Here is a 25979-nt window from a genome sequence, read left to right as displayed (position 1 = left end):
ACATTCATTACTCGTGAAATAAAAATTACAGTTTCAATTATAAAATTAAATATCATACATAGCTGATTGTCTTTCTATATTTTAAATTTCCATGAGAATATCTAAAAAAAAATTATCCATTATTCCAGTAAAATGTTTGCTCTATCGAGTAGCTGTGAACATCGAAGAAATTTGAATATCTATTTAAAAAAAAATTCGTCATTCGTTCGAAACGTTTTGAGTCCCGGGACATGAAATAATCGAATATTATGCAATATTAATAGCAGCGCCAATAAAGGCCAGACTTGCGGAGTGAATCACTGTTGGTCGATGAAAACAATGCGGTAGTCGTGCACGTATTGGATTCAATTGATTCCGATTTGTTCTCGCATAAACGGTGTCCCGTTCGTAACGATCCGCCGCGCATTGGAATCGTGATTTACTCACGCGAGGCGTAATCTACCGTCATTCGTATTTTTGGAAATCGTGACACGGTTAAACGCGTTTGGTCGTCCGGTGGAAGCTTTTCGAAAATTTTGGAACGAGTTTCCTTCCGTATGACCCGTTATGTCGGGGAATGCAGCGACTCGCGTGCCACACTCTCTTCAACGTAACTCCTGCTGTTAAGAATGTAGCGCAAAGCGATTCGGAATGAAAAAAACGGGCCCAAAGATATCAATGGCGCGAACCAACATCCGTAAAAACCGTTACATGTATTCTCGAAACGATTGGAATTCCCATTCGAGTCTTATTAAATTTCTTTTTTTTTATTGAGTAAAAGTGTTAATTTTTTTAATTTTTTCGCAACTAAATGTCACGACGTACGTTCAACAGAGACTAGGAAAACGCAACGCGTTGCAAAATACACGGTGGAATTAATTTCGTAATAATGGCCACGGAGACGAGACGGTGCTTTGCTCTCGTAAGAGCGCAATTCACCGTCCTTATCGTCCTAATTATTCACTCTGCAATTAGTTATGCGTAATACGTTTATTGAAGTCTGTGGTCGGGGGCAGAATTGGGCAAAATTTCGCGGGAAACGTAACGAAAACAAAATCGAGCTCGTGGCTACGGTGATCCAGAGAGTCAGCTTCTCGATATTTCGAAGCTGGTACCGCGCCAACGATGGACACCAATGAGGTTTGCACTTTGCAGTTTGAGCGACTGATTACGTGGATCGGGACGGTCGATCCTCTTTTAATCGCGCTAATTATCAATCGTACATTATCATTAAAGAGCTACGTGTACCGATTAAAAAAAAATCCATCGTCACAGGGAACGAACATCTCCAAACGGAATTACGAGGCACGAACATCGTTTGGAATTGTAACACGTGAACGGAGACACATTTCTCGTATTTTCTAAACAGAGCCGTACGTTGCATACGTCCACGTTCCACGTTTTGAAATTCGTTTCGCGTAGAGTGGATCGTACCGCGTCGCGTAGAAACTCGATTATTAAGTCGAATCGCGATGCATAGAAGATTTGCACTCCTCTGACCCGATGCTTCTCGATGGATATTAATCATCGACGCTGGCCCGTGGAATATCGCGGTTCTTTCCTCGTCTGTCTCGAAAAGTAGATCCGTGTTGAGTGCAAACAGCGAGGTTTCTATTTGCGGCCGACCTTAAGGTATCGAAATACGCAGATCAGGTATCCTGTAAACGTATAGGTATAGACTGTAGCTGGTCGAAGCAAGAAACGAATGGGAGAAGCATGAGCGTACCATACCCCGTCAAAGCCCTGATCCAATTTCTTTATTACGGATTTAAATGTAAAAGAATAAAACAAATCACCTTCCAATGACCAATAACCGGTATCTTTTAAATCCGGATAAAGAATCACTTACAACCTTGAAGAACAGACAACTTGATATTTGCTCTGTACATTCACCATTAACAGTATTTGAACGTATACAATTACTTGGACTTTGTACGCCAGTGTTCTTCCTAATTTGTTAAAACGCCTCAACCTTTTGTTTGAAAACCTAAAAATAGAAGACTGAGTAATCAGGAATACAAAAGATGAAAGAACTTACTTGCTATGACACAGTTGTCGAATTAGAAAAAAAAAGAAATCAATGTGGTGCAGACCTCCTCTTTTTAGTGACTTGATGTAGCAATATTTAAAAATCGTATCTGTAATTAAAAAATAAAAATTGATCAGGAAATAAAATTGTTGAGTGTACACCAAGAAATGGACGGCCCTGGTTTTGGGCCTGAGCGGCAATCCAGTGGCAGCCACACTCGTCCCGTCGCTCGACTCGTTCGAGTCTGTCGTGAATCGCGATCTGCTGACGTTTCCTTGTCGCGAAACCGAAGCCACGATAATCTGTCGGGTTTTTTTTTCGAACGTTCGGGGATCCATCCTAGCGTTGTCACGAATTTCTGCCATCGTGTCGCGATAATTGTGTCAGAATGGATCTGAACGAGAATCGTTCGCGTTCAACGTACGTCGAGGAGCGTCGAATAACGAACGTCGAATCGGTTCGCCGCGTGCGACTGTGAAAACTTGATACTCGCACGTACTTATGGCCGAGATCGAAGTGTGTTCCGTGAACGAGTTTTATTATTGATCGATAGATTCCGTTCGCGCGTTTCGTTCACTGTCGCGATCGACGCCCCGTAGGCTGTCCGTAATTTAATTAAGTTCAACATTTTTTTCGTTTAAGGTTTTTCAGCGTTTTTCAGGTTTCGTGGTCTGAAAAGTAAAGGTGATCGAGGTAATTACCCGTTTTCTTCGAATACACGCGCGATCGCGCGATTGTCAGGCTATACTTCTGTCCAATGTGTTCGGAGAAACTTGCTTCCGTGCATTTTCCCGCGGTACTTACGAAGGCTATTTTCTTCTGTGATACGCGCGTGCCCTTATGCCAGATAGAAAGGTTAGGTGACATCTGATTGGAGTCACGTTGCACTTCCGGGAAATTGAAATTTGATTCAAAATCTAGCGACCACAAACAGATTGATTACATTTATTGTTTTCTCGAGACAATTGTTGAGAAAGTATACCATATTTAAATATTGTACATTAAATGTACTTTTATAATGTAACAGTGTTCTTATGTACAGATATTGAATTAAGAAGTTCCTGTACACATTATATATTTCATGACTTTTCACTATAATATGTAATACATACATTTGTTCATATAATTGAAGTGTTACAAAATTATTAAAGTAATTTATGAAATCAATAGGATCACCGTGGAGAGTGGGCATCATGCCAGCCCCAAAAATGTCAGTAATTGGGGACTCCATAAGATTGGTCCCTGCCGGTAGTCCTGCACTGTTCGAACTTTCCGCTCTTGGCTTTAACAGCAATGAAATTGACGTCCAAATTATAAGTAAGTATACCACGCAACAGGTATACGATACAACAACTTAAGTATCCTCTTCTTGTCGCAGCACCGTAAACATTCTGACACAAAATGCAATGATTAATTTCAGCGCCTTCTAAAAGACACATACCAGCAAGAATTGACGAAGAACCGGGACGCTCTGGAGAATTTAGAGTTGAATTTACTCCGACAGAAGTGGGCAGTCATCTTGTGGAAGTGAGCATCGCGGGACAAAAGCTACCGGCAGGACCTCTTGTCGCCAAGGTGTACAATAGCAGTTTAATTCAAGTTACCGATGTACCCAGTGCTGTTGTAGGACATGCCTGCCAATTTAGAGGTAATTAAAGATGGTTCGCTCTAAATAAATAAAAGGGTAATTATTTACATTAGAGAATATGTTCCTAAGTGTTCCAAGAACTTGGTGGGGTTCCTAATGTAAATAATAATCAATAAAAATAACGAATATAAATGTATGCTTCAATTTCTTGGAATGTTCACAGTCGATGCTAGTGCTGCTGGCGAAGGACAGCTTGAAATCTCAATAAACGAAGGAGAGGTACCCAATCACGTTCAAGTAGTAGGAGGCGGACGTTGTCTTGTCTCTTTCACGCCTGAAATTGCTAAACCACACTACATAGATATAAAGTTCAACGGAGAAGCAGTAAAAGGATGCCCCTTTATTTGCAACGTTTCCGACACAAGCAGAGTAACGTTAAGTTTAAATCATCTGGAATTAATTCCAGTCGATCAGCCTGCTAGCTTTCACATGGGAGTTGATGGTAGCGGTAGCGCGGAGCTCGCAGTTTCTGTACGAGGTTGGTATCAATGAATGTGTAGCCTAAGTACGAAACCATCTCGCAATAACGAAATGCGTATTTTTCTAAGGACCAAACAACGAATTGCCCGTTAAAGTAACGGGCGATATAAAGAGTGGTTTCACGGCAGAATTCATTCCAAGAGACGTTGGCATTCATTCGATCAGCGTCGAGTATAATGGGCATCCTGTGAATGGCACACCGTTCTTAGCTAAGGCGTTCAACGCGGACAAAGTGTTAATCGGTCCTGTAGCTAGGGGTAGTGTTGGCCAGCCAACACACTTCTCCGGTATGTTAAAAACGAAAGTAGGCTGAAATGTCTCGGATTGTTCGTTGGTGCAATAACGTTAAAGTCTTTGTTGATAGTCGACGCGAGTCAAGCTGGCGAAGGAAATTTAGAAATCACGATATCGGCACGTAGCCAGAATATACCTACTCAAGTGACGCCACAGGGGAACGCACGATTTTCGGTCAGCTTCGTACCATTCGAGGCGTGCGAGCACATAATTAATATCGCCTTTAACAAACGAACCGTGCCAGGCTGTCCGATCGTGACTCGGGTAGGTGGTGATAGTCATGTAACAGTGAGTGGGCAGGCATTAAGCAGTGCTGGATTAGGAAGGCAAAGCTATCTTACAGTCAGTAACGTTGCCGGTAGCTTGGAGGATTTAGAAGTAAACGTTGAAGGTAAGTCGATTTTTTCTAATTTATTCCAATTATTATTGACATTTTGTTTTACTTTAGATACACAGTTGATATGTATATGCCGCATGAGTACCATTCGATTAAAAGTTGTACCCTTGTTGTTATTGCACAAAAATCATTATCTTCACAGCGACATCATACTCTCTATGTTTGATATCCCTTTAAATCTAACGTTCCAACTAAATGTTACATGATTTTTGCAACTTATGCACAACGGTCCCGCCGACGACCGAAAGTATTATACGAGCACCTTCTATGTTTCGTTTACCACCTTCGTGTTAATTTCTCTCGATCGTTGTCTTGTTTGTTTGTGATAATTCGTTCGGTACATTTTTCTGTTAATTATGGTGAAAACTTGCACGAAGTTGTGCCTCTGTGTGTTTGACTGTCTCGTTAATCTCTGGCTTGAGAGCAATTCTCTCTCTGTTGCAGGTCGGCCAGCTTTCAGACTACGACATTACTAGACTTCTCAAACAAAACTAATCTCATTTTTTTTACCTTAATAACGGAGTACTTTTAAATAAATTGGTGGTGGGTTTTTTTTAACTTGACCTTCTAAAAAGTGTTGCATAAGGATAGTTTTTTTTCTCATGCTCTTCTCTTGTGTTTTAATCGTTGGTTACCATTTTAGAGTATTATATGGGATTCGGTTCCACAATCGCAAATAATTGCTAAAACAGTGACTAACGCTTTGCAATTTTCATTTCAATTGCTGAACCATACATATATACTCATGTATATTTCACATGACAGCCATTTTATGGTGCTATATTATATAATTACTATTAATTCAACTTTAACGTTTAAGTATTATGGCACAATGGTTCAAAGTTTGAGTTTGAAACTTTGCACAGTGCTTTCATCCAATGTGCCAACATTTATCAATTATTTAGATAGTCCATACTTAGTTAAGCGAATCAACAATGCAATCAACAAATCGATCCCTCGTTTCTATCGGAAGTGGTCTCCCCCTCCGACTCTCCGGGCCTCGAAATATTTTGCTTGCATTGTTCCTTCCATATAATTCCATCTTTGCGATAACATGCAAGATATAGTATTAACCAAGCATTAATCAAATTAAATTAATTTCTAGATCAATTACGTTTACATTCATGCATCCGCAGCCGTTACTTGATCATAACAACTTATACATCGCTTTTTTCTAATAAGATCGCTTGTTCCCGATTAAAAACTGTTAACATTAAGAAAAGAACTTGTTGGACGCGCATAAATCCCCATCGTCTACTTTTGGTGTCCATCCGATCCACCCTAGTAGTTGGCTGACTAAATTGTATTAAACGACTAACCGGCGGACTTGATAGGACCCAATGGACAGGCTGTACCCGCTCAAGTGACTGACAACAAAGACACGACCTGCAGCGTGGCATTTACGCCGAGAGTAGTCGGGGAGCATAGAATTTCGGTAAGCCATCGGAATGTTGCCGTGGTTGGCAGTCCATTTAGCTGCAAAGTGTATGACGTGACTGCCATCAAAGTAAAGGATGCTAAACACGGTGTAATAGGAATGCCTGTAACTTTCTTAGGTACTGCTTTCGTTCGTGGTATACTTTGTGCCGTATGAAACGCGTATCGAGAAGCACGTGTTCCATTCTCCATTTTTCGTTCGTTTTTTTACTTTTAGTTGAAACTAGTCAAGCAGGACCGGGAAACTTGGAAGTGACTGTAAATGGTGGCCGTGTGCCCACGTCCGCTCAAGCACAGGGCCCGCACACGTACGCGATATCGTTTACACCTCGAGAGCCAATTGTACATACCGTGGACTTACGATTTAATGGGGAGGATGTACCTGGTAGTCCTTTCAGCTGTCAGGTACGATATTGTTACGTTTATTAAGTGCTTAAATGGGTGCATAATTTTTTAAAATGATGAAAATTGTTTTGTAATGAAAACTGTGATTAACTGGTCATCGACGTGATTAACTACTGGTTTAGTGAGGCTTTAATGTGTATAAATACGTATTATGTGATAGCGCTGTTGTTTTTGCTGGTGAAAATTAGGTTAGTGACACGGCAAAGGTAATAATAACCGAGGGACTCGAGAAAGTGTCTGTGAATCGCCTGACAACGTTCGCGATAGAAGCAGATCCTTCCTTAGGGACACCTATAGTGGAAGTTCTTTCGCCCACTAGAGAAAGTTTATCGGTTCATGTTAAACAGAACGGGCATGGAAGTTACACCGCAGGTTTCACCCCAAAAGATGTTGGTACGTAACTCAATGCATAGCAACAGAGAGTCGTAGAAACTTTAAAGAAACATGTGTGAAATTTATAGGCGACCATAGCGTTGAAGTGAAATTAAGTGGATCGCACGTGGAGGGTAGCCCATTTTTAGTAAAAGCTTACAATGCGGATAAAGTAAAGGTGACAGATATAAATAGCGGCGTAGTTGGAAAACCAGTTTTCTTCAGTAGTAAGTCAATGGTTTCTACTTAGTTACACAATACATCTATGGTATAATTCATTTGTATATCTTCTTTGAATCTCAGTTAATGCTAGCCAAGCAGGTGCTGGTAATCTTGAGATCATCGTTGCTGTAAATGGTAAAAACGTACCAAATTATGTACAAAGCGAAGGGAATGCAAAGTTCAGAGTAAATTTCAAGCCTCAAGAAGCTGCTGTGCACAGTCTCAGCGTTCGTTTCAACGGAGAACCTGTTCCGGGTTCGCCGTTTAGCTGTAAAGTAGTCGGCGCGGGGCAAGCAGCAATCATAGGTCATCATTTAAAAATGGGAGCCGTGAAGCAGCTGATTTCCTTCACGGTAGATCCACAAGCTCCTTCGACGAATTGCGACGTGATCGTAATGCCGCCATCTAGTATATCGCTCCCTATTACGATAGAACCCATAGATGGAAAATATAACATCAGTTTTGTGCCTATGGAGGTAGGCAGACATAACATCAGCGTGTTAGTGGACAATGAACATGTGAAAGGATCTCCGTACGCTTGCAATATTTATGATGTCACGAAGGTAAATTAAATAAGTACGATTTTATCCAATTTTTGATAGCACATTTTAATAAAATTGTATACAGGTTCACGTGTCGGGTCTTACGGAAGCGTTGTTGGGCCAAGCAACAACTTTTACAGTCGATGCTGCAGAAGCTGGTGAAGGAACGTTGGAATTGGTAGTGAGCACGGAAAATAACACCGTTAAAGCTGAAGTAGTCGCCTGTGCTCGTGGATTGTACGACGTAACGTTCGTTCCACAGACTACTAGCACCCATTATGTTAATATTAGTTTCAACGATGACAATGTACCAGGTAACTTAACATTTCCTCCTGTAATGGTTACTAATAAATATTCAGTAAATCAGTAACATTCTTATGCATTAGGGAGTCCATTTAAATGTCCTGTAGTCAGTACTATGTTAGACGGACCATCTATGATTCGAGTTGGCAATACAGCTTACATGGATTTAGAAATGCCAGGATTGGAAGGTCCCGTATCTGCGGAAGTTACAGGTAAAGTTTCTATTAAAATATTATCTTCTTTTTTTATGTAAATTATATTGTAATTTTAATTGAATGTTCGATCAGGGCCCGATGGTATAATTATCCCATGCACTTTGACGAAATTATCGTCCAATTTGTATCGAGTAGAAATCCGAACGCGACAGGTTGGAACTTACAGCGTAATTTTCAGCGACGGTCACAAAATGATAAGTTCCCAAACACTCCAAGCTTTCGATCCTGGGAAAGTTACGATCAAAGAGGTATCAGACGTAGTTTGCCATCGACCTGGAAGTATTATAGGTACGGTATATACTTTTGTATTGAACGTACGTTCGAATGGAAATTATAAAATCTGTTTTACAGTGGTTGCATCGAAGGAAGCCGGGCCTGGAAAACTGGCAGTGAATGTGCGCGCTGCTGGAGCCGACGTCGATAGCGTGGTCAGGGAAGGAGACAATGGTCTTTATGAAATAATTTTTCATCCAACACGAGCAGCTCCTCATAGAGTCCACATGAAGTACAACGAAGTTCACATTTCGGGTATAATATTCGTCTGCCTATTTTAGATTTATTTTTTTCACGGTTCATCTGTTTGTTACTAGTTGTATTATTTTATTTTTAGGCAGTCCATTAGACGTAACTGTTCGCAGCCCTACTGGGGGACGGGAAGTAACTGCCACGGGTTTAGGGTTATATCAATCGTGTGTCGGGAAAGTGACCTCGTTCACCATCGAAACATTAGGTCGCCCTGGTAAAGAATTTGACGTCGTGATCAGCGGACCACAAGGCAACGCGGTTCCAGTTCGATGTTACCAACATCGAGATGGAAATTTGCTCGCTGAATTTACAACAAACACTATTGGTGAGTTGTTTGGATCAATTTAATATTCCTAACAATATTGTGTTTGATAAAAAAATGTTTCATTTCATCAGGAACATACAAGATCGATGTTCTGCATGGTGCGAAACCCGTGCTGGGTTCACCTTTTTTCTGTCAAGCTTTCGACGTCTCCAAAGTGAAATTGCAAGAATTGGGTCCGATGACCGTGTCTGTACACGATCATATCGCATTTAAAAGTACGTGTGTTGAATATGCGTGCATGCGTCAATTGAACAAGTTAATTATGACAATAAACTCTTGTAGTAATGAAGACAGATGCTGGAATGGCGGATCTGGATGTAACAGCAACAAGTCCACTGGGTCAGGAACTTCCGTTACAAGTTACTCCGCTCAACGATGGAGCTGAGATGGTGGAATTCTCTCCTAGCGTACCCGGTACTTATATGATGAACATCACATATGGTAAGACCCTACTACAAGGGGGATAGATTGGTCTAGAATTTAATCCATTCTGATTATAAAAATGTCATAATCGTGCACATAGGAGGATGTCCCATACCCGGTAGTCCAGTAGTGTGCACGGTGGATGCAGCTGGGCAAGCTCGTGCAAAGGGAGAAGGTTTGCTAAGCGGTCATGTAGATAAGGCAGCACATTTTATCGTCACTGGCACAAGAAGTCCTCCGGCGGTCCAGGTAAATACATTACGATTTCTGTTCAGAAGTACTCATCTGTATGCAACTGCTTTTAAATGCATTTTGCATTCTTTGATAGGTGGATGGTCCGGACAGTGTTTCGAAAGCGATCATCGAAGCTGGGGCCAATCCGGGTACTTGGAACGTGTCTTACGTTCCATCCGAGGTTGGCGTGTTCGATATCAGAGTTGTCTCGGCTGGACAACAGCTTCCTGGATCTCCCTGGCATCCGAAAATCATCGATACACGAAATCTTCGCGTGATCGGTAAGTAATAAAATAAATTAGAATACTTTTCGTCACATCAAAAATTATTTGATGTAATTTAAGGTGGTTGGCCAGCTGTATGCGACGATATTGGAAGGTTGAAGTTACACCCAACGAATAAAATCAGTTTCGACACTGCTGATGCAGGACCGGGTGAACTCACTGGGAAAATAGGCGATCAGCCGTTATCTTTCGAAATGACTTCCAACAATAGACTGAAGCTCATTCCGCCGCATATCAACGGTGGAGAGCACCGCTTAGAAATATTATTCAATGGGACATCATTCCCAGGAGCCCCAAAGCTAGCAATAGTTCAAGATTTAGAGGTATTTAACTAAAGCAGTAAGTATCTGTTACAACGATTAAGTTTTCTTTCTAATATCTAGCCACCAGTACAAGACACGAGTCGAGTATTATTAAGAGGAAGAGGATTAACATCTGCCAAGTGCGGAGAAGAAGTCAGTTTCACAATAGACGGCTCTCAAGCTGGCAACGGAACGCCCAAAGTCCAACTTTTTTCACCAACTAATGAGCTCAACGTAATGTTACAACATTTAGGTGAGCAACTCGCGACAGTTTCGACGGTCACAATTTTGTTTTATTTATTGCAAGTGGGGGACTGAATTAATTTTGCCTTCAGGGGACAGTGTCTATCGTGCAAGTTACATACCGCTGACCCCGGACCCCCTTTTAATGACCGTCTCGTGGAACGGAAGACAACTGAAAGGGTGCCCCTTGCAAATAAACGTAACGAGCGCGGCAGACGCTTCGCGAGTTATTTGCTCGGGGGATGGACTGAAAAACGGTATAGTTGGACAGGAAATAAGAAGTTTCATCGACACGAGACGCGCGGGACCTGGTGAATGTCTTATACTCGAAACTGTAACTCGTCAAGCGTTCGTGTATTTCAAACAAATATTTTTGTTACATTCAGGCGAGCTTACGGCGCACTGCGTCGGACCTCACAAAGTGGCTTACTGCGAATTGTACGATCACGGCGATGCTACTTTCACGCTAAACGTGAAACCTCAGGAGGCCGGACGTCATGCGTTGACGATCAAGTATGCTGGAGAACATGTTCCGGGTTCGCCTTTCACGTTGCGTGTTTCCGGTGCCCCGGATGCCTCCAAGGTAATTTGGAATTTCTCACGAGTTAGGTTCAAAGCTTCGAGCATTCCAACACTTTATCTACCGGTAGAGGTTGCCATTCGGTAAGGACCGGTTTAGTTGTATAACTAACAAACTTAACAGTAAATCTCATTGGACGAAAACCTATTAACCCTTTGCACTCCGAATTATATTTGAATTTTGTTACCAGCAGCTTCCAACGCTTTTAAGTGTTTTATTTGAAATTAACGTTAGCTAAAAAGTAGGGCAAATTTAAACAAATAGAGGGACAAACAAATTCAATTAAATATCTGTTTTATTTATTAATTTTCAAGTGTATGATATCTCCGTGGTTTGGACTTGAAAAAACGTCGAGTACAACATAGGTGTGCAAAGGGTTAATGGGCCTATCGGTAGATAAAAATTTGCAATCGAAAAGCCGATTAATTAATAGGCTACCGGTCGATAAAGTGTTAATATAACGTTTAAGATTCTCAGTTGGGAGTTTTCTTTAATACACATGGAATTATGATGCATTTTGTAGGTTAGAGTGTATGGGCCAGGAATCGAACATGGCGTACTGGCAACGTTTCAGTCGCGCTTCATTTGCGACACGCGTGGCGCTGGTGCTGGTCAGCTCACGGTAAGAGTACGCGGTCCCAAGGGAGCGTTCAGAGTAGAGATGCAGAGAGAAACACAAAAGGATCGGATAATACTTTGTCGATACGATCCAACGGAACCGGGCGATTATAGAGTCGAAGTTCGCTGGGCAGGCGTTCTGGTACCTGGTTCTCCGTTCCCCGTTAAAATCGTCGACACGCAAGACGAATTATTAATGTTAACGCAGGTAAAATTGCGACCGTCCCCGAAGTTCGTTGAAAACGTTTATGTAAATGAAAAAATCGACGATGCGTTTGTTGATTAATTCCAGGGTGGAGACAATTACTCAACGGGACATCATACCATCGCGTCATGGCGTGGATCACAAGCTATATTGTAAGAATATTGCATATAAAGTTGTTATTTTGTACGGACTAATAATATATTTTGATAATATATAATTATATTGTAACTTATCTAAATGTTTGCAATAAAAACCGATATTTTGACAAGTTTCGTTACTTTGCAAACGACGCGCCAGGTTTTTCTTTTTCTTTTTTTCTTTTTTCTTTTTTTGTAAATATCAATTTTACATACGTAATATAACAGAGTCAACGGTTACTGTACAATAGAGGCATAATGCACTTCAGAGAGACTTGGTGTAGATGAAAGTTACACTGTATATTGAACGATATAAAAAACAATGTGCATTTTATTACCGTATTACCGTTTGTTTTTCTTTTTTTCCAGTTTACTAAGTTCCCTGAACACGTGTTTCTTCAGTTCCTTTTGCCTCTTCAGCTTCCGTGTCTCTTCCACTTTGATCCGAGCTTGATACGCCTCCATTCGTTTCTTAGTGGCTGCTTTCAGCAGTCGTTGCTTGTGAGTATAATTCGTTTTGATCATTTCCATGATCTTAGCTACTTTCTGCTCCTTTGGTTCCCTCACCACAGCCACCCTGCCGTCCTTGAACTTGGGCTTGCGATTACTTGGCATCAATTTTGGCTTGTTTCGATACGGAAGCTCTTTCTGCAAGCTCCTAGGAATGGTCAGACGACCGAACGCTTTTGGCTGTCTCTCGATGGCCGTGTACATGGAATCCATATTGGCTGGCATATGGATGTTCTTTTCTCTCTTCAGTTGGCCGGTGGTTTTCATACCTTGCCAACGATTCTTCTCTTCAGGCGGCAATAGAAGCGACGTTACGGGATTGTAGAACTTCGTGACGTCGACTTTGTACCAGGTTCGACAGAACACAATGTCGCTCAGAAGTATTTTGTCTTCAAACGTAGCACGGAAACACCCTTCCGGCTTCGAGACTGCTTTCTTTATTTGTCCACGTATACCAGACACAGTCTTTATCCTGGCGCCCTCGAATTTCGCTACCTCGAGCGTCGTGTTGAACATGTCTTTGATGAAGGCAGTCTTCTTGTATATCTTCATGGGTACACCGGTGAGCTTCAGCTTTTTAACGATTTCCGTGCTCTTCTCCATCTCGACGACGGAACCTGTCGCTGCTATTCGAAACCCTGGCGCCCTGGTGGCGACGTCCTGAACAGCCAGGACACCGGTACCCTGTGGAGTGACTGGCCCCCAGAAATGGGACATGCAAGCAACGTGCTCCGGCGTGTACTTCAGCATCCTGCTCCGTAAATTGTCTTCCAGTTTGGAGAATATCGGGAGCGTTTGGAATCGTCTCCAGCCCATGCTGAGTATCAACGGATCTCTGCTCTTCAAGATCTTGGGGTACCATCGATGTTTTTTGATTCGCGTATGAACATAACCGATATTCTCCTCGCCGTGTAATAGTCCTCCGAGAATGAGTGGATAGGTAGGGTCTAGATGAGTGATGAGCTCGCAAGGTACATCTTCTATCTCGACGCGTACGTACATGCCTGGACGATAACCTTCCAGCTGAACTCTGACGTCATCGTCCACGCCATCGAACTCTGATTTGTTCAAATTCGCCTGCCTCTCCACCTCTTGTTTCAGCTCGTCGTAGTACGTCTTGGTCTCGTTGTTGTCGTACTCCATGTTGAATTGTTCCTTTAATTTTTTCTTCTTCTCTATGAGCTTCTTCTTCTCTTCCATTTCATCCACGGTCGATTCTTTTGGCGCTTTCGCTTCGTGTTTCTCTCCAGTTTCCAAGTCCTCGAAGTCCCCGTACAGATCCTCGTCGTCCATGTCGTCCATCTTTAAAAGCGCCTCAGCGTCTTCCGATTTCTTCCATTTCCCTGTTACGAAACGATTTACTACGAGCAGCTTGTTTTCCTCGTCCAGCCAATCGCGTGGCGCCTCCGAGAAGAATATAGAATCCTCCAGATTCTGTAATTCTCGTTCTCTGATCTTTTGCTTCTCTTTTTCTTGGACCCTACGGAAGATCCCACCTATTTCGTTGTCGTTTTCCTCCTGTTTCTCATCTTTCTCTTCCACGAGGTTATTCCTATCGAATACACCGTATACAAGTTTCATTAGATTCTTGTTACTTCGCTGACGATCCTCGAAAGCATCCCTGGCTCTGTCGGCCAAATTCGACTTCCATTTTAACTCGTCCTCGGATTCATCTTTCTCTGTATCCTCGTTGTCTTCTTCCTCCTCGTCGGAAGATTCACGCGGCGAGTTAGTTTCCTCGTCCGCGTCGTCCATTTTCAATTTAGCCCGCGAATCTTCGTCGCTGAGCTCGTCGAAGCTTTCACTCTCGCTATTTGATTTTTCATTTACTTTGCTCGAACTGGAATTTAGCAAACCGAGCGCTTCTGTTATCTTGTTCTTTATCAATATATCAGACTCTTTGCTTACGGAATAATAAACCTCTGCATTTGGTGTTTCTGAAGCATTGAGATTACCCGAATTCGAAGACTTTTCTTCCACCATATCGACGTCGCTAACCTCGCAGTCTGAACTGCTTTTCTTTTGACGTTTGACATTTTCTAATTGACTGCTTTTACTTTTCCTTTTTATGCTCTTTCTATCGTGCATCTCACTTTCTTCTAATCCCTCTTTTTCATCCTCCAACATACGTTCAGCTTTTTTTTCTTTTTTATCAGTTTCCTTGGTATCCTGCTCGTTTTCGTCCTCGGATTCCTCGTCATTTTCGTGATCGCTACCATCCGATAGATCGTCGAATATCACCTTTCTTCGTACTCTGCCATCTTGGATCACCGTCTCGCCCACGTAATTACCAAAACTCTCAGTCACGTCTTGTGACTTTATCGGAGCAGCGTCGCTAAATAACTGCAACTCGCTGTGCTGCAATTTTTGATCGAGCGTTTCTTGAGTGTCCATCAAAGCTCCAACCAGACCAGTGTCGTCTTCCTTGTAAGAATGACTGCCGCCCAATTCGACGTAAACGGCGTCTTTGTCGTAAACTATTCCGCCGACCCCAGAAAATGGTGCATAAATTAGTCGTTCCTTCTCTACCAATGCACGCTTTTTTAACGCCTCTGGCAAGGGGCAGGGATCCGGCAGGAAACTGACGTCTTTGATCTTCACGTCTCCGCATCCGGGAATATGTATGGATGTTTCTTTGTTCAATGGAATTCCTCTTACGTACCTGGAAGCACAAACATTGAATCATTATTAACTATACGCAAAGCACAATACACATGCAATATTCCCCAAGCTGTGCTTACATACCCGTATAAACATACAGTTCTGTCAACTTTTGGATTTTGCCTAATCAGTTCCGCAGACGTTAAATCTTCCACTCTGTCAGCAAGAACGTAAGGATGCATGCTGCGCCAAGTCAAAGGCCTGAACTTCATCACGGATATAAACCTGCCTAGGTTTTTAGTCTCCGTGCGTAAATATTCTCCGTGAACCAATCCGGATAGATAGAATAATTTCGCTCCGGCGTACACTTCCGTCCAGAAACGATGCTTCAGAGTCTTCTTGGTACTCTTCAACTGCTTCGCGTTCTTTATTAAATCCAAGTGCGTCAGAACGCCCATGATCCTGGGCATACCGTGTACTTGACATATGTTTAAAAATTCAAAGATCTCCATCTCGAACCCGAAGGACGCGTCTATCAGCAGTAACACCAAATCTGCTACTTTTGCTATGTCTATCATACTGTTTATGTCGTTGTTGCACTCCATAAACGTAACCCTCCTCTTTTTGCTGGAGACGATGGTGACGGGGCCAACTATGTTGGTCAGTGGTTGTCTTACGTAGTTTTTAATGAGACATTGAATTACCAAGGATTTTCCTACTTTTGGGGGACCGACAACTGCGACTAAAACAGGTGGCGGTTCTAGGGGAGTCCTGTCAACAAGCGGTATATGTTGTTTCTTGGTTTCAATATCCTGTTTCCGTCTGAATCGTCTTTCTGCCTTCACCGCGGAGTGAAACGTAAACGCTTTCGGATTCTTCTGTTTGTCCGTCAGTTCTTGAACGTGTTCCTTCTTGCCTTTCTTCTTCTCCGCTTTTCGACCAGCGTTACGTTCTCTGTGAGTCTTGTGAGTGATCGTGTCCTCCGTTTCGTTTGCCATTTTGAATCTCTTTCTTAAATCTTTCCGTTCTTTCGCGTGAATATGTTACATTAATGAAACTTTTACTTCGGACCGACTGCTCCACTTTACACGCTCATCGAGGTTATGATACATTCGTGATGTATGTCACTGACAGTTTCTTGTTACAATATGCGATACAGACTAAACCGAGAACACGAAGGGAACACAAATAAGTTTATAAGTTAAATAAGTGCTACTTCGAACGTTCCACATTTTGTTATTTACGCTACACGATACCAAACGCAGTCACATGGCAATTGAAAAGCTACATGTGCTATCGATAAAGAAGAATTTTACTTTCGAACATGATATGAGGCGCTATCTAGCGGCGAAAACAACGTTTTATTTCTCGACAAACTTGAACGTTTTGCCGTAGATGGCGGTGCAGGTCTTATCGTAAAAATAGGCTTTGGACAAAGTTTATAAAGTAGACCGTTTAATTGCAGTGTCCCTAGATAATTGACAAACGTTACAGCTAGTTAAAATGCACGACCTGGAGTGACCCTTGAAGATGCACATACAGCCTAACGTCGATAGTATTTGTCGAATAGTAAACGACGTTGCAGCACGGACGTTTGTATGTTCAATATAACTTCTAAATATAGGACACGTAGTTTTATACAATTAACAGCGCTTTCACCGAAATCGTAAATATGCGCCAAGATGGTACGACAGAGTCGCATACTGTTCTTTAAACAAACGAAGTAACAATCGGTCGAAAGTGCTTCGTTTATCGAGTTTAATAACATAAACCGAATTTCCCCCGGGGATAAGAGGGTAGATTACTCGAATGAAAGCTATAACGAAGTTACAGATAATTGACGGGGCCGGCAAAGCCTCTTAGAATCACACAATACGAGACATCGATTGGAAAGTCATCGATCAAACGTGTCCCAATTCGTACAATGCTTCGTGATATTGTAAAATTTGATTCCCGTGATCGATCGTTTTTTTTTTAATGTCAAAGGTCGGACGAGGCTGGTTAACGCCACGTTGCCGTGCTAACCACCGAGCGAAAAGGTCATCGAAGTGTTGAACGGGTTAATTCGTAAATAGAAATGTATTCGGACTATGGTAACTATGCGAAAAGCCATACTTCGTTCAGCGAATCGAGGCTCCTATAAACAAAACCCACATGACTATGTCAGAAACACATTCTTGCTCGCAAGCGTGGTTCAGGAATGTATCGTGGGGTCGAAATATGAAATATTCATATCGTCGCTCGACAAAGGTATTTTCTGTTTCTTTGATATATTTTATTTATTGACTTATTCTCTACAGAACTGTAATTATTGTACGTATATAGAGCAATTTGTATAAGCTTCTGTTGAATCATCATCTGTGATCAGAGGTGCCAGCAAAATCACCGACGGTGCCCTACACACACATGCCGGATCACGCGTACGTGAGCTCGTGGAGTTACGGAAAGTCGACAAAGGCAAACTGACGCATGCGCTCTCTCTCGATTCTCGAGAGTCGAGAGAGGAAGGCTCACATTTGTCTTCTCGCTCTTGAACAACTAACATTCGACCTCACGTCGACGGCATACGATTCCAAGTCTCGACTGGCCAGGTATTTTTTACTTTCCGACCTATGTATGTAGACGAACATAAGCAAGATACTATAATGAGCAAAATTTTGTGAAATTTTTCTTACGGAAATACACGTTTTATGACCCCCTGATCATATTTGAATTATTGAACAAAAATAAATTCATTTTTATTATTCCTATATATGAGCGGACATATGTATATCATTTCAGGTATCACTTCTGATACAGCTGGCAACGTATAACCATTACTGCTGGCTACTGCCAGCCTCTCGCAGCCTCTGCTGGTTTCTGCTGGCCTCTGCTACCCTCTGCCAGCATGTGCGGGCTTCTGCGTGCCTCTGCTGGCCCCTGCTGACCACTGCTGACCACCACCGATACTTCCGACAACGTGTTACGATTATTACTGGTTACTGCCAGCCTCTCCCAGCCTCTGTTGGTCTCTCCTGACCTCCGCTTATATTTCTGACAACGTATGACGATTACAACTTGCTATTAGTTGCCCCTGCTGGTCTCTGCTTGCCACTGCTTGCTACTGCTGGCCTCCACTGGCCTCCCCTGACCTCCCCTGACCTCCGCTTATATTTCTGACAACGTATGACGATTACAACTTGCTATTAGTTGCCCCTGCTGGTCTCTGCTTGCCACTGCTTGCTACTGCTGGCCTCCACTGGCCTCCCCTGACCTCCGCTTATATTTCTGACAACATATGACGATTACAACATGCTATTAGTTGCCTCTGCTGGTCTCTGCTTGCCACTGCTTGCTACTGCTGGCCTCCCCTGACCTCCCCTGACCGCCGCTTATATTTCTGACAACGTATGACGATTACAACTTGCTATTAGTTGCCTCTGCTGGTCTCTGCTTGCCACTGCTTGCTACTGCTGGCCTCCACTGGCCTCTGCTGTCCCCTGCTGATCCCTGCTGACCACTGCTGGCCACTCCTGGTACTTCGTGCAACGTATAACGATTACGACTGGCTACTGCTAGCCTCTCCCTGCCTGTGCTGACCACTGCTGACCACCGCTTATATTTCTGACAACGCACAACGATTACTAATGACTTCTGCCAACCTTCGTTGGACTCTGCTGACCGCTGCTGACCTTTCCTGGTATTTCTGACAACGTATAACGATTACGACTGGCTACTGCTTGCCACTGTTGGACTCTGCTGTTCACGGCTAGCCTCCGCTGGCCTCTGCTGACCACCCCTGATGCTTCTGACAACGTATAACTATTACTACTTGTTACTGCTGGTCTCTGCATGCCTCTGCATCCCTCTGCATCCCTCTGCTGGCCTCTGTTGGCCCTTGCTGACCACCGCTGACCACTGCTGACCTTTGTTATCAACTTCTGACATGATGTATAAGTATTCAAGCCTTGTATAATGTAAATCTATGGCAATAAATGATATAATTTAACAGAATTCTATATGTTCTCATCATTTTTACCTTTCTTTTCCTCTCCAAATCATTGCCTTAGCTTTAAGAGACCGTTTCTCCGGTTAAAATTGGATTCCCAAAGTGTCCAGCTCTCGTACTTGCTGCCAAAATAAAGAATTAACTTTAACAAAAAGTCCTGAAACAACTCGGAAGTCCTGAAACAATTGAAATGTCCTGAAACAGCTGGAAAGTCCTGAAACGACTAAAAAGTCCTGAAACAACTAAAAAGCCCTGAAACAACTCGGAAGTTCTGAAACAATTGAAAAGTCCTGAAACAGCTGGAAAGTCCTGAAACAACTAAAAAGTCCTGAAACAACTAAAACCCCCTGAAACAATTGGAAAGACCTGAAACAGCTGGAAAGCCCTGAAACAACTAAATAGTCCTGGAACAATTGGAAAGTCCTGAAACAGCTGGAAAGACCTGAAACAGCTGGGGAGTCCTGGAATTTCTTGGAAACGCCGAAAATTCTTGGAAACCTTGAATTTTTAGCAGAGTTCTGAGTTTCAGGACTTCCTAGTGGGTTCAGGGAGACCAAGGAGTTTCAGGGAGTCTTATAACTAAGGTAATGATTTGGAGAGGAAGAGAAAGGTAAAAAATGATGAGAACACATAGAATTCTTTGTAATTATATCATTTATTGCCATAGATTTACATTATACAATGTTTTAATACATATATATCATGGCAGAAGTTGTTAACAAGGGTCAGCAGTGGTCAGCAGTGGTCAGCAGGGGTCTGCAGGGGAAAGTAGAGGCCAGCATAGGCCAGCAGAGGTCAGCAGAGGCCAGCAGGGGGATGCAGAGGCATGCAGAGACGAGCAGGGGCAAGCAGCGGCCAGCAGTGGTCAGCAGGGGACAGCAGAGGCCAGCAGGGGACAGTAGAGGCAAGCAGTGGCAAGTTGTAATCGTTATACGTTGTCGGAAGCATCAGGGGTGGTCAGCAGTGGTCAGCAAGGGCCAGCAGAGGCAGGCAGAAGCCCGCACATGTTGGCAGAGGTTAGCAGAGGCCAGCAGGAGGATGCAGGGGCATGCAGAGACCAGCAGAGGCAAGCAGTAACAAGTAGTAATTGTTATACGTTGTCGGATGCATCGGGAGTGGTCATTAGTGGTCATCAGAGGCCAGTGGAGGCCAGCAGTGACATGCAGAAGTTGTGAACAAGGGTCAGCAGTGGTCAGCAGTGGTCAGTAGGGGGCAGCAGAGACTTGCAGAGGCAAGCAGAGACCAGCAGGGGCAAGCAGTAACATGTAGTAATCGTCACACGTTGTCGGAAGTATCGGTGGTGGTCAGCAGTGGTCAGCAGGGGCCAGCAGAGGCAGGCAGAAGCCCGCACATGCTGGCAGAGGTTAGCAGAGGGCAGCAGAAGCCAGCAGAGGCTGCGAGAGGCTGGCAGTAGCCAGCAGTAATGGTTATACGTTGCCAGCTGTATCAGAAGTGATATCTGAAATGATATACATATGTCCGCTCATATATAGGAATAATAAAAATGAATTTATTTTTGTTCAATAATTCAAATATGATCGGGGGGTCATAAAACGTGTATTTCCGTAAGGAAAATTTCACAAAGTTTTGTTCATTATAGTATCTTGCTTATGTTCGTCTACATACACAGGTCGGAAAGTAAAAAATACCTGGCCAGTCGAGACTTGGAATCGTATGCCGTCGACGTGAGGTCGAATGTTAGTTGTTCAAGAGCGAGAAGGCAAATGAGCCTTCCTCTCTCGACTCCCACGAGACTCGCGCGATCCCTCTGGCGGCGAGCATTGAGAAGCCACAAGCGAAACGAGCAATAATGAACTACGTTTTGGCGGACTCCCCCGAATCGTTCTGGCAAACCGCTTCCGTCTCTGTTCCGGTCCGCGGAGTCGACTTTGACAGCTGTCACCTTTTAAAATCACGCCTAAAAAAATTGCCTAATATATGGTCACGGGTTCTCCGCGACAGTTCGTGCATGGCACTTGTCCTCGATTGAACCGCCGCGGACCGCGGCGAATCGCCACGACGACTGGGGTGATTTTTAAATGGGAACGTAATTTTGGGGTGCGGGCAATTCCCATCCCGACTTTACAGACGTGTATATTCATTTAAATCCCAGTCTCTTTTTCCACGATCGGTCTCGCACGACCGCGTTCCCGCGAGTACACGGGTTTTTTTTACTCGTGCAGAAACGGGAACAGTTTTCGGTGGGAACGCCGTGGATAACCTATGTCCGCATCTAGGTCGGTCAATAAGTCATTTATTTCGCGCTGAGGGGTGATTAAATGAAAGCTGCCCGCTGCGTTCGACTCTGGATATTAAAGTTCGTCGATCGGGGGTCGTTCGTCTCTATATCGAAAATTCTTCGCAACGTTACATAACCTCTTCGGTTCTGAATCTTATCTTTGGCTGTAAGAACCATTGCGACTTCATCTTAAATCACAACATCTTGATCTACTCTTGAGACTCTCAGCTGTCGAGTCTCTCTCGTGATTTACTATACATATAACGTTAGTGCCAAAATTATTTGCAATGCTTTTGGACAGATGTCACTAATTGTCACGAAAAAAGGGCAATCGAGAATCTCGGCTCGAGATTCCAAATCGAATGCCGTTGAAGTGAGATCGAATGTTAGTTGTTCAAGAGCGAGAAGGCAAATGTGAGCCTTTCTCTCTCGACTCCCACGATTCTGTCCGAAATTACTTCGGGCATCTTCGGAGACTAGAGAAAGAGTGCATGCGTCAGTTTGCCTTTGTCGACTTTTCGAAACTGCACGAGCTCACGTACGCGTGATCTTGCATGTGTGAGTAGTGGACCCGGTGCTCGATCTGGCATTACCGAGCAGATCTGAGGAGGTTAACGAAAGCTCGACACCGGTCGTTTCGGTGTCCGATGGGGTCAGCGTCGATGAGCTTGTAATTCGAGTTCGACAGCAGTTAACCAAAGAGCTAATGCTTTTATCCACTCGTACGACTGGCTGGTAGACTAATCGAAAAGGGCGCGAATCGGCCAGCACAGATGGTGCGGAAAATCGTGAGTCGTTGGATTCCCAAAAGTTAGAATCATGGAAATCTCTGCAGTCTCGGTAAATAGGTAAATTCGATTAAATCTCAACAATCATAGCCCGAAAGCAATATAATTACGCAGATAATTGAGGTTACGTTACAATTTTATGTTTAACGCGTGTTACGTATGTATGTAACTCTGTTACGAGGTTATACTGACTTTATTTGTATCTGTACATCATACAGAGGAAATTGTGTCTATACATCGTGTTAAAATAGAAATCTAAAGAATCTCTATTGCATTGTATCGGAATGATGATCAAACCGATGAAATGAAATACGTGGTTCCGTACGTCTTTAACGTTGAAATTTACGAGAGCAAACAAGGGCACAGCGTACAATACGATGAGTGTTATTATCTATCGTACCGGGCTGACCACCGTAATACGATCGGCGATAAATTCATATTTTCGATGGAATCGACTTGAATACGCCGCGTCCTATCGACTAACCATCGAATCTTCCGTAACGCGATCGCCGATAAATTCATATTTCCGATTGTCTCCGCGGCGAGCAACAAATCGTAAAGTAACGGCGAGGGTGGCGCGGTCATCGCGTGCATATGCCCCGTCCAACGGAATCAAGCGTTCCGAACAATATCTGCCAATTATCGGACGATTGTGTCACGGTGCCAACTGTCGGTGTTGGTCAAGTGGCCGATCGGGGGAGGGAGTGACCGCTGGACGAATCGATGCACACGGTACGTATCCACGGAACGTCCACCCTTCGCGATCGTGTCCCTGCCATTGTTTTCGCAAGAAAGACGTCTCGCGGAACGCATTTTCGCTCCTACCGTGGCCCCGACCAGTCGCGGCGAACACGTAATTTTATGCGTGTTTGCTTTGCACCGGGGAGCACGCGCCAGCGTTTCTCAAACCAAGGCCCCCAGACTGCAACCATTTTATAAGTTCTATAAGTTTGTCGATGATGTTCATTTTTAAAGGTTGATGATCCTGTACTTTACATTTTACCTTGTTACTCTATAAGGGTATTTGGCCACGCCTGGGAAAAATTTTAATGGGGGATTTCAGAGGCCAAAATAAGACGAAAATCAGGAATACCAATTTGTTGATGGAAGCTTAACAATTAAATTTAAATATTTCAAATCGTTCTGGAAAAATTATTTTTAGTTGCACGGGTCAATTACAATCATTTTTAGTCATTAGACATACCTCTGAAATCTCACCCACTTTCGAGAAAAAAATTCGAGTAGATGTGAAATTTTTCGTTAAAATTAAAAATTTTCGAATCGTTTTAAAAAACTTATTTTTAGTTGCAAGAGTCATTTACAATGATTTTCGGTCATTAGCCATAGTTCCGAAATCCTATCCACTCTCGAGAAAAAAATTCGAGAAGATGTGAAATTCTTCGACAAAATTAAAAGTTTCCGAATCGTTCTAAAAAAATTATTTCTAGTTGCAGGGGTCAATTACAATCATTTTCAGTCATTAGACATAGTCTCGAAATTCTATCCATTTTTAAGAAAAAAATTCGAGTAGATGTGAAATTTTTCGACAAAATTAAAAGTTTTCGAATCGTCCTAAAAAAATTATTGATAGTTGTGGGGGTCAATTACAATCATTTTCGGTCATTAGACATAGTCCCGAAATCCTATCCATTCTCGAGAAAAAAATTCGAGTAAATGTGAAATTCTTGGACAAAATTAAAAGTTTTCGAATCGTTCCAAAAAAATTATTTTTAATTACAGGGATCAATTATAATGATTTTCGGTCATTAGACATAGACCCGAAATCCTATCCACTCTCGAGAAAAAAATTCGAGTAGGTGTGAAATTTTTCGACATAATTAAAAATTTTCAAATCGTCCTAAAAAAATTATTGATAGTTGTGGGGGTCAATTACAATCATTTTTGGTCATTACACTTACCCCCGAAATCCTACGCAGTTTCGAGAAAAAAATTCGGGAAGATATGAAATTTTTCGACGAAAATAAAAAATTTCATATCATTTTGGAAAAATTGTTTTCGGTTGCGGGGGTCAATTACAATCATTTTTGGTCATTACACATACCCCCGAAATCTTGCGCATTTTCGAGAAAAAAATTCAGAACGAACGAAACCTTAACAAATAATCATAATAATAATCAACAAATTGGTATTCTTGATTTTCGTCTTATTTTGGCCTCTAGAATCTCCCATTAAAAACACCCTGTATATCTTGTTACTCTATAAATGAATTTTATTTATAGCCATCAAAAGTGTTCGCGATGGACAGTATGAAGGTGAAGTTTGAGAAACACTGTTATATATTATATGCACAGGGAGCTTTTCTCCCTGCTGGTTGTTTGTCCAGGAGATAGGCTGACCACCGGACAAATCCACTCGACGATGACGCGTGTGCGTCGATCAAGCTGGAATTATGAATAAATATTTGTAGCTCGTCGGTAGGAAAATTTGTATCGATCCAGGGTCACGTCTCTCGTTCCGGGCAAATCGGCGAGAAGCTGTCGAAAGTGAGCCTCGTTCGACGCGTTTCCGAGTGTCATCGTTCGCCGCCGCGGCTTCGATGCATAATGACACACACGTTCATGCGCGAGCAACTCGATGGCGCCACGTGACTTCACGTGCAGAAGTCGCGTGCAGACCGGAAGCAAGAGACCGGATACTTAAGTTCGAGTCACGGCCCCGTGCTATAGAACGATACACGTAACTAAACAGCAGACACGTATGATCTATAACGATAATAGTGCCTCCATGACTCACGCTGTGTATGCATTTTTACATTCTAACCCATAAGTTAAGAAAGTGTCGTGTGCACTAACTTTCGTAAAATTTGTTTTCCAGCTGTATTCGTTGCAAGAACGACCAAACGAATTACGGAAACGGGATCTCCGCGATCTCGAAAGAAGAATCGCAGATGCAAAGGCTCCGTAGAATAGTTTCCCTTCGTAATTCGCGGGAAGGATCCATGGGGGTACCTGTGGGAACGCGGTCCCTCCGTCTGAGCAACAGGAATTGAAAGGAACGGAGGGGGCATATAATGCTCGCGGGGCAAGGACTCCTCAGGACGGGCGACGCGAATTCGGACCACACCGGGCGAACAAGAATGCAGTCGGCTCGCGGCGGAACACGCACAGGCACGCGATCCACTTTTTTCCCCCCCCCTCTTTCTGGCAGCGCTCCACGGACGTGTGCTGGTCGTGTGCGGATTCTCGCGAGATGTCCTCGCCGCGTGATACGACTTGGCTAACAGGACTGCTATTGAGACTAACATCGCGTTGTCGTAAAGCCCAGTATAGCTTTAAGAAATAATTAATTCGTGGGGACAAATCACGCGAATTATTTATTGTATGCGAATGTTCCTAGAACAATTGTCCCTTTCGATTATTCTATCTATTATTCTATGGTTAAGGAAGCAAGTACAGGTAGCCCTCCTATAACACGGTAGAAGGCTCCTAGAAAATTCTGTGTTGTGTGAAACCTTGTTATATGAGACTCAGACCCAATAGAAAAAGGGAAGTTACGTTTTGAAAATTTATTAAAAACAAGTATTTTTTTTTTAATTCTACATAAGCAGCTTAATTTTTATGAAGAATATAAATGTATCTGTTACACGAAACAAAAAATATTTTAATTTAACGCAAACTTAATTTAATAAATTAT

At 42.9% G+C, this 25979-nt stretch overlaps 2 protein-coding genes across 6 annotated transcripts in view; one reads left to right on the top strand and one right to left on the bottom strand.

The window, feature by feature from the left end:
- Nucleotides 1-12277, top strand: part of LOC122398449 (filamin-A) — a 36300-nt gene extending 24023 nt beyond the window's left edge. For all 4 annotated transcript variants that reach the window (XM_043398313.1, XM_043398296.1, XM_043398303.1 and 1 more), the window contains 25 exons: nt 3179-3325; nt 3429-3656; nt 3820-4134; nt 4205-4423; nt 4501-4821; nt 6162-6383; nt 6482-6669; nt 6858-7062; nt 7131-7268; nt 7345-7826; nt 7891-8119; nt 8192-8320; nt 8396-8611; nt 8675-8851; nt 8934-9173; nt 9245-9388; nt 9456-9614; nt 9697-9845; nt 9925-10111; nt 10175-10437; nt 10498-10669; nt 10752-10970; nt 11046-11242; nt 11763-12065; nt 12150-12277. In XM_043398313.1, the coding sequence (XP_043254248.1) occupies nt 3179-3325; nt 3429-3656; nt 3820-4134; nt 4205-4423; nt 4501-4821; nt 6162-6383; nt 6482-6669; nt 6858-7062; nt 7131-7268; nt 7345-7826; nt 7891-8119; nt 8192-8320; nt 8396-8611; nt 8675-8851; nt 8934-9173; nt 9245-9388; nt 9456-9614; nt 9697-9845; nt 9925-10111; nt 10175-10437; nt 10498-10669; nt 10752-10970; nt 11046-11242; nt 11763-12065; nt 12150-12218 (5318 nt within the window). In that variant the 3' untranslated portion in view covers nt 12219-12277. The remainder of the gene's footprint in view (nt 1-3178; nt 3326-3428; nt 3657-3819; nt 4135-4204; nt 4424-4500; nt 4822-6161; nt 6384-6481; nt 6670-6857; nt 7063-7130; nt 7269-7344; nt 7827-7890; nt 8120-8191; nt 8321-8395; nt 8612-8674; nt 8852-8933; nt 9174-9244; nt 9389-9455; nt 9615-9696; nt 9846-9924; nt 10112-10174; nt 10438-10497; nt 10670-10751; nt 10971-11045; nt 11243-11762; nt 12066-12149) is intronic.
- Nucleotides 12278-12532: 255 nt separating this feature from the next.
- On the bottom strand, nt 12533-16581 carry LOC122398467 (ribosome biogenesis protein BMS1 homolog). Of its 2 annotated transcripts, XM_043398344.1 has the most exons (3): nt 15455-16581; nt 14665-15371; nt 12533-14631 (listed from the first exon to the last, which is right to left on the bottom strand). In XM_043398344.1, exons 1-3 carry the CDS (start codon nt 16306-16308, stop codon nt 12542-12544), a joined length of 3651 nt encoding a protein of 1216 aa, XP_043254279.1. In that variant the 5' UTR covers nt 16309-16581; the 3' UTR covers nt 12533-12541. The 2 variants fall into 2 exon arrangements, with proteins under 2 accessions (XP_043254279.1, XP_043254271.1); XM_043398336.1 differs by having other exon boundaries at nt 12533-15371.
- Nucleotides 16582-25979: the final 9398 nt, after the last annotated feature.

This window comes from Colletes gigas, unplaced genomic scaffold (genome assembly GCF_013123115.1).
Source record: "Colletes gigas isolate AHSC1104 unplaced genomic scaffold, ASM1312311v1 Colletes_gigas_Sc00002, whole genome shotgun sequence".
In the NCBI taxonomy this organism is placed as follows: Eukaryota; Metazoa; Arthropoda; class Insecta; order Hymenoptera; family Colletidae; genus Colletes; species Colletes gigas.
This window is presented reverse-complemented; position numbering and strand designations above follow the sequence as displayed.

Excerpts from the sequence above, each read along its gene's own strand:
- LOC122398467 (XM_043398336.1), bottom strand. The coding sequence starts at position 16,308 with ATGGCAAACGAAACGGAGGACACGATCACTCACAAGACTCACAGAGAA. Across the intron at positions 15,372-15,454 it reads AGAACTGTATGTTTATACGG|GTACGTAAGAGGAATTCCAT; the intron begins GTATGTAAGCAC and ends TTGTGCTTCCAG.